Raw genomic sequence first — 11,059 nt, forward strand, 5'->3', positions numbered from 1 at the left:
TATAAATTAGAAAATTTGATGAATCATTTTATAGATCATGATATGATATGGTGCCTTCAATATACCATGCAAATGCAATTCAAGGAACTTACCAAGTGATTCATGGGTAATCTACATGCAAATTTATATATACTATGTACTAATTAATTTCTCTCTAGTTCTTTGTAAATTTCATATTCTACAAATTCAACTCATTTAGCTTGCAACACAAGGTGATGATATTTTGCATTCATGGCATTAAACTGTCTTTGTCAAAGCTTTGAATATTTGAACAAGGTCGACCCATATATTTATTTAGTTTATTAACTATCATCTTTTACCCCTTTGGTATTTGCTTCTTATTTTCTCTATCTTTTCACGTTCTCAAACTTTTATATATATATATATTCAAACCTATTATTTTAAATAAGTTTATATAATTTTAATTGATTAATGGATATAGTTATCATCTTAAATACATCTAAAAACATACAATCAATAATAGTAGTGCATATGTGATTAACCAAAAATACACCATGGCTTGGGATTAATTGTAGTTAGTAAAGAGATCTTATTATACATTAAAAAATAATGGATTTTATGTAATGCATTTTGATCCTTTTGGAGATGACAATCTATACATGTAGTTTAGGAAACTATTCCTGTCTCATGTTATATGGTTGTCGTTAAGGAAATTATTAAAGTTTTCTGCACAAGTTTCAATTTTTGTACTATTAGTTATTTAAACTATTTCATGAAGAAATAAAAATACTTTTAATAACATTAACAAAAAATGTGAATTGTTTAAGTTTTATGAAATATAAAGAGAAATAGAAATTCTTTCAAATATCTTATATAAGTGCATTATTTTTTGTACGTTAAATATCTTATAGGTTTCTATGTTATAGGAGAAAGTCAAAGAAGGTAGAGTAAGTTGGTTTGCAACTCCAATTTCAATGGCCTATTGATCTTATTAGGAGGGTTCCTCAACATTTCACATATTTGTTTCTATTATTTAATTTTAAGTGGTTTGTTTGCATTATTTATATAATTACAAATTTGAATAGAAGCATAAACATAAATAGCAACTTTTGATGCAGAAAATGTTGAGCAATAAGATAGGAAATTCACAACAAAAGATATAAGAGAGGAAAATAAATAGTTGTCAAGGAAACAAAAAGTCAAAAGTTTGAAAATTGAAATTGTTTAATTACCAAATGTTTTTGTATCTTTATAAAGCATTTTCTGAACATTTTCAAGGACTAGTAGATTGATTATGTGATTCATCATACCTTAGACCGGCAATTAGGTATAAAAATATTACATATGATAAGAGATTGTCGTATTCATAAGAGCTTATTAACTCAACCTTTTAAAATTAAATTACTATGATAAGCTTGGTTTTTCAAAGGTTTTCAAGTTGATTGATTTGGTTGAAAAGTTTTGATAATTAAGAGTGTTAGAATTTATATGTTGGAATGACTCACTATTCATATGGTAAATCAGACAACAAATAAGCAAATAAAACAAGCATGATTGTACACAATATGAGACCTCGGTTACACTAAGAACTAATACTTTAGTCTACTTAGCAACATGAAACAAAGGCAAAAAGCTTACACAAGATCAAATATTATGAATCATGCACACCTCTACTTCTAGCAACCATGTATATGAGTTGAGATTAATGAACAAACTCAATAGTGTTAAACATCAACTTATTAAAATCTATACTAACACTTTATTAAATTAGCTCTATGTATAGCAACCAAATCAATCAAATTACAAACTATGAATCAACAAACATATCTCTATGTCTAACAACACATACAATCAAGTTTTAGAGTTTTCAATGCAAATATGAACATATGTCTAGCAAACGCATGAGCATAGACAATCATTGTGACAGTAAACATGCAACTACGTATAGTTTTATGCATAAAGGATGGATTATATGCTTTAGACTATCGAACCAGAATTTCTTCACAAAGTTCTTTTCCTAAACGAACTAGGCATTTTGTCAAACACATAGTAAACATTAAGAGTTCACCAAATATAATTCATGAAAATCAAAGTATTTCATCCATAAATCAAAATTCAAAATACATCAATGAATATAAAGAACAAATCCCAACTAATAAATAATCTAATTAAGTACTTTCATACATAATTCAATAAAAAAGGAATTCGAAACTTGGAGTTCATGGAGAAGTGTCAACTCCTCTATAAACACACTAGAACTTCATTATTCATAATTCCTAACCTTTATATCATAATGTAATTCTATGTCTGTAACTCTATATAAAACTGTGTCGGTTGAAAATAGAGCATCCATAAAAGTGGGTGGATATTGTATGTCTACTTATGATATGGTCTTAAATAGTGATTAATATTCATGTATTCTCCATTCACAATAAGGATGGTTGAACCACTAATATGAAGAACAAAAAAATAATTATCTTTATTTACTTGAGTTCCCAGTGAAAGGTCAAAGTTATGATTCTATGTGAACGTCATTTTCAATTTGTTTTGAATGTAATAGAATTTATTTTCATTTTGGTTTAATTGAGTCAAATTCTAACACCAATATTGGTTTGCTTGCATTGATCAGACATGAGGATTATATATATATATATTATATGATGGTAATAGAGTAATAGTAATAATAATTATAAATATATATAAGTGGGTACACTTCTACCAACACAGACAACTACAACAACATCAAATATATAATCACCGACATTAATAATATTGAAGAATAATGCGTATATATGTACATTAATAATATTGTATTCTATATTTTTAAATTATAATTAGACCTTTATCATTATTTTTTGGTATTTTATTTACGATAATAATTCACATTTAGTAAGTAGTAAAGTATTGTTTAAGCATAATGGTTATTCCTTAATAATTAATGTTATATAATTATTATGTGGGTGTGAGTTGCGTTGTCTTCCTCTTCCTCCTTTTAAGTTTGAACGTTAAACAGAGAGAGAGAGAGAGAAAGAGAAAGAGAGAGAGAAACATGTCACCCACCTTTCACAACTAATAACGTTTTTATTATTAATTCTCATATTTTCTATTTTCCTTTGAGACATTCTTTCAAACATTTCAAATACAACATTTCACAATTAGAATTGAGTGTTCTTCCAATTCTCTCTCTCTCTCTCTCTAACATTTTCACAATCACATTAATCCTTTCTTTCACTTCCCCCCTTTCGAATTGCTATTGGGATCAGGTTTCATCTCTAGATCTTATTGCTTTTTTTTAATCTTTCAATTCAATGTGTTGGATCTGTTTTCTAATCTCTATTTTTTTTATTATATTTGTTCTGCACCTTCCTTTCTCTGTTTCATTTATGATTCCCTTTTAATTATCATGTTTCATTTCTCATATATCTATCTATTGTTTTTTTTATAATGTTTAACTTCTGTTTATCATTTTTTGGAATCATTAGTTTTGGGCTAAGGAGCTAGCAAGGTTTCGGGTATGAATCCACTAATTAAAAATAAAGTTTTAATTTTTCCCTTTTTTAGTTTTTGTTTATTCTTTCCAATTCAATTATGCTTCAACCAGGTTTTGGACCTTCTGGCCTGTGATTTCAGAGATAGACCTTAGGTTTAGGACATTATATCATCATTTGATCCATCTAGGCGATCCCAGGTTTCATTCTTGTTGTTTTTATTGGAATGTTCGCTCCCGGTTTAGATTTAGCTCTGATGTCCCTCTTATTTTTTATTTGCTTTTTCCAAATCAACTTTGCTTGATTCATGTTTTTTGGACCTTTTGGTTTCACACTATCATGGTTTTTTCTATGATTTTAGTGATAAACCTTTTGTTAGTTTATTTTATGTATTCGATGTGTTCTTGCACACTTTGCGATTGCTTGAAGATATGATAAACCACATGGTGATGTTTATATGAATTAGTTTGAGAATTTGGATTGATCTTTGAAGATTCTTTTAGGATTTATTTTTTGACTTCTATGTTGAGTTTCTTTCAGTACCCAGTTGTTGAAGTTTTTTGAATGATTTTATATAATTGAATTAGGAACTCAGTAATGTTCAAATTTTGATGTTGCACTTACACCCAAGCATGTTCATTCCAAGTACTGATTGGCATCTCCCTTGTTATATACTATGAAGTTATAAACATTTTTTATTTTTGCTGGCTGTCTTCGTTGATAAATAAATCAAGTCTCTAAGTAATTGTCACTTTCTTGAATTTTTTGTAAACTGCTATATAAGTACAAGTGTACAACCACAAACAAGTAATAATGTTTGGAAATATATTTTGGAATTCAAGTGATCTTAGTGCGGTTGAGTGTAGAGAAACTCTGAGCTTTTCTTGAATCAGTGCATGACAAAACTTTGAGTTCGGCTTAATTTGTACATTGCAGATTGGTGCCTTGGTGCTGGTTCATAGTTTGTGCTGAACACCAGCTACGATGAAGAAGGTTATTGGTCAAACTGTTAGGGATCTGTAAGTATAACTGTTTATTCTTTATTAATGTATGGTTCAATCTTCAATCTGACATGTATAAAATTGCTACTTTAGGTGTTCATTGATATTTCAGAGCCCAACCTTATTACCTAATTCCTAAATGTATTTCTCTTCCTTGTGTTCTTTCAGTAAAAGAGAAGTAAATAAGAAAGTGCTGAAAGTTCCTGGGATTGAACAGAAGGTAAAGCTTTTCTGCTTTTGAAAGTCCATGGTCAAAGTGAAACTATGACCGCACAAATCAACAACAACCAAGCCCTAGTCCCACTAGGTGGGGTCAGCTTGTGGATCGAACGACACCATAGTGATCTATCATGTATCATATCTATTGACAAAGCATTGATATTTAAATCTTTCCAATCGTTTTAACAATAGTTTTTCTTGGCCTCACTATGTCTCCAAAAATTTGAATAACTTCCAATTCATGTACTCTCCTTACTAAGGCTTCTAAGGATCTCCACACATGTCAAAACTACCTAAGACACAATTCTATTATTTTTGCTAGAATATGAGCTACCAAAACTTTCTCCTTAATGCATTCATTCCTAATCCTATAGTGTCTTGAGTGTCCAATCATCTAACACAACATTCTCATCTCTGCTACGTTGAGTTTATTTTCTTGTTGACATTTTATCGCCCAACATTCAGTCTCGTAAAACATTATAGATCTTATAGTTGTTCGGTAAAAAATTGCCTTAAGCTTTGGTGACACATTTCTATCCCATATGACACTTGAAGCACTCTGTCATTTAATCCATCCCGCTTGAGTTCTATGGTTTTCATCTCCCCCAATTTTCTATCGTATTATATGATTGGCCCAAAATACTTAAATCTACTGACTTACGATATTATATGATCTCCAATTTTTACCTCTAAAGTATGTTTTGTCTCATTCTTGCTTCCAAAGCTTGTCTTCACATTTCTAACTTCTCATTTAATTTATCTCTTCAGTCTCCGACTAGGATAATATACCCGTAAAAAACATGCATTGTAAACAGGTAGGGGCTCAATGTTGGTATACAGTTATAGCAATAGGGAAATCTTCTGAGACCCCATCTTGTGTTCCCACAACGGCCTTGACTCTTGACCACATCTTACATACCCTTGATTGTTCGAATATAGACAATCCAAACACCTTTCTTCTCTAGAGCTTTCCACAATACATCTCTAGGTGCCTTATGATTGCATAAATCATAGCAAGATAATTTGTTGAAGGATTTATGTGAAATCTAATTTTATTTCTCTATGATTCTTGTTCATGAAGTAAATGTTGATTATTCTGAAATTTATGTATAATTATAATCTTATTTTGCAAAATGTAAATTGGATTAGCTGTTCTCTCTCTCCTCTTACAGGTTCTTGATGCTACCAGCAATGAACCTTGGGGTCCTCATGGAACCCTTCTTGCAGATATTGCCCAGGCAACTAGAAATCCGTAAGCAACTCTTAATTATATGATTGATATATTGTGTTACGTCATTACAATGAATCTAATTTTTTAGCGCCGCTGCAGTCATGAATACCAGATGATAATGGCAGTAATCTGGAAGCGAATTAATGATACCGGCAAGAATTGGCGGCATGTCTACAAGGTTTTCACCCCATTGTTTTATGTTTTAGTTGCATTTGCTCCTGGATGCTGCTATGTTGTATACTTTTATTTATTTTAATGTTGTAATGATATGTATTGTTCCAACAACACTTCAATATACCCCTGAAAGTACTTCATTTATGACATTTGTCTAAGTACTTGTTTATATCCTTTGAAATCATGACAGGTTCCTTTATGTTAAGAATTCCATCTTAGATTGTAGTTATTTTCTTATGTCTCTAGACTAACTGCTCATTGCTAATAACAGGCTTTGACAGTACTAGAGTACTTGGTGGCTAATGGATCAGAGCGAGTCATAGATGAGATCAGAGAACATGCTTATCAAACATCAGTAATTTCCATCTACTCAAACCTACTTAAATCTTATATACTTTTATTGTAATTGTCATGTCAGACTTTTTATTTTTGAAATAAACTACTAATTATAATCCAACTTTATATATTGTAATTGTCATACAAACAGACCTTGTCCGATTTCCAATATATTGATTCCAGTGGAAGAGATCAGGGAAACAATGTCAGGAGAAAATCTCAGAGCCTCGTTCTCCTTGTGAATGATAAAGAAAGAATTGTTGAGGTTAGGCAGAAGGCTGCCACGAACAGGGACAAGTAGGTTTCCTCAATTATTTTACTGAATGTCTTTTGGTTTTCTGAAATATAAATAAATGTGAAGTCACAGGGTTTAATATGTGTGTATGAGTTTATCCATCTTGAGACAATATTAATTGTCTTATACGGTTGTCCAGGTTTCACAACAATCCATCAGGTGGAATGTATAGGCCTGGTTCATATTCAAATAGTGCCTATGGTGACAGATATGACGATGATCGTCACGGAAGCAGGGAGGAAGATAGAAATGGCCATGGTTATGGAAGAGAAAGAGAAGGGGGCTATAAGGATGATGATCGGTCTAGTCGTGATGGAGATCGCTATAGCAGAGATTACGAGGAACGTAATGGCAAGGATGGTTACAGAGATGATGACTACAGGGGGAGAAGTCCAAGCGCTGATTACCAATATGAATCAAGAAGCAGGAGCTCCGATAGAGATCGTGACCGTAGTTATGAGGATGATGGGCACTCATCTCGGTGTGAATCTATATTCAATGCATTCCAATAAAATATTATTTTATCTTAAACTCCTAAAGGAAGAGCTAGAACATCTATGTTCAAGCCCCATTTTACTGGATTTTTTTTTGTTAACTTGAAATAAATACATATCCCAATAATCATTGATTTGAAACATTAAAAAATGACCTTCTAAGTGCTCAGGCATTTAGGAGCATGACCCTTGAATTAATATTTAGAATTCTAGAAGTTTGTTCATTTCTTAATCCTAGCTTTCTTGTCATCATCTGTATTTTATGTTATTGCTTCAAGCTGATGCATCGTAGGTTAGGTTTTTCATCAATGGATTTGGGTATCTGTCTTTTTTAGAAAAATAAGTCTATATCTCCATGCTTTTCAGTTCAAAAACTTTGATATTTAGTGTTCTATTTTGAACATCATTCATGCTTCTAACTCCGTTTTTTATGCAATCATCTCTCAGAGGTAGCAATGCTAAACCTGAAGACCGTTCTCTGGAAGCAAGGTAAATTCGCTATAGGGATATTCTCCCCCTCCTCTCTCTCTCTCTCTCTCACTTATGCATATTGCTATAGCATTTTTTATATTGATCATGTGAAATTCAAATTGGCAGGCTTGAGCGAAAAATTTCTGAACAAAGTATTGGTGCTCCTCCTAGTTATGAAGAAGCTGTTGGTGAATCTCAGAGCCCTGTACACAGCGAAAAGTATGAGTTTGTTATATACAACAGAAAGAATTTGCTCATAACACAATCTGTTACTAATATTAACTTCGATTGCAGGGATGTAGAAACTTCAGCAGCATCTGCTCCAAGAGGTTTATCTCCTCATGCTAATGATAATCCAAGCCAAACCTCTGCTACTATAGGATCTTCTCCTTCTGTAAGCAATAATCCAATTGAACCAACTGCTATTGCCAGTACTGCCGCATCTGGAAATCAGGAAATTGAGGCCCCTGATGATTTTTTTGACCCACGTGTTCCTCAATCAGGCATGATTAGTTATTTATATTATTATGTTATGTTGCTGTTCAGTATGATTGTAACACAGTAACAGTTCCTCATTATTTATTATGAAAAATTCTTGTAAATGTTTGAGTTAAAATATTGATGGTCTTAAAGAGAATCCAATAATGATATTTTTTTATGTTTCTTGTCAGCTGCCCCAGCCACATCTAACAATGTTGAAATGGACTTGCTCGGCTCCCTGTCAGATTCATTTGCCTTGGTTCTTATGCCGGCTACATCAGCAACTGAAACTCCTGAAGGCAATGCAAACACTGCTTCAACAGCTTCATTTGCAGCACCATCAGCTGGATCTAGTAATTTCAATCAGGTAAATATTAGTTTGATTGTTTCTATATTCTAGTGTCAGAAAGAATTTGAATCTTGTTTTCTATGTATTGGCATGGTACTGTAAATAATGGACTTATATTTGACTTGGAATTCTTCTGATTTTCACCTTTATGCAATGTCTTTGTCCTTTTGATGTAGTATGCATGATTGTAACTACTAGGTGGGAGAGTTTTTGTCAAGAAATGCACCATAGTAATTAATACTAATCCTGTTTGTATACCAAATTGAATGGGTAGAATTCTGAAAAGTAGAATTTTTCTATTTGTAGAAAGGTCATAACTATTTCAGAAATTAGTTTGGAATAATCTTAGAGACACCTCTGCATCTTAATTTGTATTTGGTATATCTGCGAAAATTAGATTATAATTATAATTAGTTATAAGTTGAACATGTTTATGTTTGTGTAAAAAATGCTTTTACATAGTAAATTACGAAAAAGGATTTTAAGCTCTTTGTTTATATGTTAATTATATTAATAATTTTTGTGAAAATTAGGCATGTTGGGAATAGGTTTTGGTGGGTGAAAAACAATTAAGAAAAAGCATATAACAGCTCCTGAATTAAGATGTAGATTTTACCTTATTTTTTTCAAACAAATTACTTTTAAATTTCCAGCTCTTTATTAAACATAAAAGATTTTTTTTATGGAACAGCTTTTTAAAATAAGCTTTACCATCACTCTTACAATTACTTTACAAAACAAACCCCTTTATATGTACAATGTATCTGAAAAAGTATATTCGTTGGTTTGACTTTTTGGCAGTCTTTTGAAGATCCATTTGGCGACTCGCCTTTCAAGGCTGTTCCTTCCACTGAAACTGCGCCATCTCAACCCCAAACACACCAGAGTTTTGAACCAGCCTATTCAACTGGTCATAATGAAGATTTTGGGTTCGGGGACTCATTTTCTGTTGTGCCATACTCTGCATCTGGTGCCAGTGACACTCAATCTTTCTCTATAACCTCTCAGTTTCCGTCTCAAGATTTGTCATCTCTGCAGCAGGAAACTGATATTCTTGCTGACATTCTTCCTCCTGCGCCATTACCTGGGATGACTTCACAGCACAACATTTCTGCTCCTGCTGGTTCTCAACCTTCACCTTCCTTTTTAGCTTTGTCTGGCCAAATGGCAACACCATTCTCTGAACCGACCGGTGAACTTACCGAGCAAAGCTTTTTGGCCATAACCAGTCAACCCACACAAGGCTTTTCACCTCCTGTGGGTCAATTTCCCCAGCAAGCCTTTTCAGCTCCTAATGGCCAACCTGGACATGCACAATCTCCTTTTTCAGCTCCTATTGACCAACCAGGACAATTACAATCTCCTTTTTCAGCTCCTAATGGCCAACCAGGACAATTACAATATCCTTTTTCAGCTCTGAATAACCAACCAGGACAATTACAATCGCCTTTTTCAGCTTCTAATGGCCAACCAGGGCAAGTACAATCTCCTTTTTCAGCTCCTAGTGGCCAACCAGGACAAGTGCAAACACCTTTTTCAGCTCCAACCAGTCAATATGGACAACAACCCTTCTCGTCCCATGCTGGTCAACCTAACTTGCATGGATTTTCATTATCAACCGGCCAATCTACTCACCCTCCTTTTGCTTCTCAAGGTGGTCAACCTGCACAATCAAGTGGTCACATGTATGGCGGATTCAACTCCCAGGGTGGATCTCCAGTGGCTGCTAACATGTCTCTTCAATCCCAAAATGGATATAATGGGCATATGAACAGTGGGAACTTCCTGCAACAAGCTCCAACAGGACAGCCTTCACAGAGCACAAATTTTCCCCATCACGGAGGATCCCCTTCTCACACTACTTACTCTATGGCTTCTCATTCTCCGACTAATCAAGCATCACAGTTTAACAACCAGAGCTTCCTTGGTCAGCAGGGTAGCGCCGCTCCCTTTAGCTCATCATTTACCCATCAATCACTTGCTTCCAATGCTTCACAGCTTGCTGTTTCAACTGGATCAAATTCTTTAATTTCTCAACCACCTAAGGCCAAGTTTGAGACAAAATCAACAGTTTGGGCTGATACACTAAGCAAGGGACTGGTTAATTTGAATATCTCTGGACGTGAGTGCTTACATACACCTACCCAACATTTACTATTTCCAGTTCCTCCTCTCATTAATAATTGTGCAAAAAACTCCACCTTGTTCTCATTTCCACCTTATTTTCATTTATATTGGAAACAAGAACAGAATGAAAACAAGGTGGCATTTTTTACAATTTTTAATAAAAGGAGGAAATGAAAATAGAAAATATTTTCTTAAACTAAATGGGCCCAAACTTCTACAACATGCTTCATTTGGAGCATTGAGTTTATCTGAAAATACTATTAACTTCTATACTTTTATGCAGCTAAGACAAATCCATTAGCAGATATTGGGATTGACTTTGAATCCATTAATAGGAAGGAAAAGAGAATGGAGAAGCCCACCACACAAGCTGTAACATCAACAGTAACCATGGGTCAAGCTATGGGATCGGGTTCAGGTATAGGTCGGGCTG

The 11,059-nt window shown here is 33.4% G+C and overlaps 1 protein-coding gene across 8 annotated transcripts in view; it reads left to right on the plus strand.

Annotated features, from left to right (window-relative positions):
• Positions 1-2,980: 2,980 nt before the first annotated feature.
• Positions 2,981-11,059, plus strand: part of LOC109337123 (clathrin interactor EPSIN 3-like) — a 9,221-nt gene continuing 1,142 nt past the window's right edge. For 3 of the 8 annotated variants that reach the window (XM_019574018.1, XM_019574021.1, XM_019574023.1), the window contains exons 1-14: positions 2,981-3,224; positions 4,386-4,468; positions 4,619-4,670; positions 5,842-5,921; positions 6,000-6,078; positions 6,346-6,429; positions 6,562-6,707; positions 6,845-7,186; positions 7,647-7,688; positions 7,797-7,889; positions 7,965-8,173; positions 8,342-8,517; positions 9,301-10,621; positions 10,910-11,044. In XM_019574018.1, coding sequence (XP_019429563.1) covers positions 4,434-4,468; positions 4,619-4,670; positions 5,842-5,921; positions 6,000-6,078; positions 6,346-6,429; positions 6,562-6,707; positions 6,845-7,186; positions 7,647-7,688; positions 7,797-7,889; positions 7,965-8,173; positions 8,342-8,517; positions 9,301-10,621; positions 10,910-11,044 — 2,794 coding nt within the window. In that variant the 5' untranslated portion in view covers positions 2,981-3,224; positions 4,386-4,433. Of the gene's footprint in view, positions 3,225-3,485; positions 3,989-4,383; positions 4,469-4,618; positions 4,671-5,841; positions 5,922-5,999; positions 6,079-6,345; positions 6,430-6,561; positions 6,708-6,844; positions 7,187-7,646; positions 7,689-7,796; positions 7,890-7,964; positions 8,174-8,341; positions 8,518-9,300; positions 10,622-10,909; positions 11,045-11,059 lie in introns of those variants that run through there. The other 5 variants (XM_019574022.1, XM_019574024.1, XM_019574025.1 and 2 more) reach the window with 5 other exon arrangements.

Source organism: Lupinus angustifolius, unplaced genomic scaffold (assembly GCF_001865875.1).
Source record: "Lupinus angustifolius cultivar Tanjil unplaced genomic scaffold, LupAngTanjil_v1.0 Scaffold_2_2, whole genome shotgun sequence".
NCBI lineage: Eukaryota > Viridiplantae > Streptophyta > Magnoliopsida > Fabales > Fabaceae > Lupinus > Lupinus angustifolius.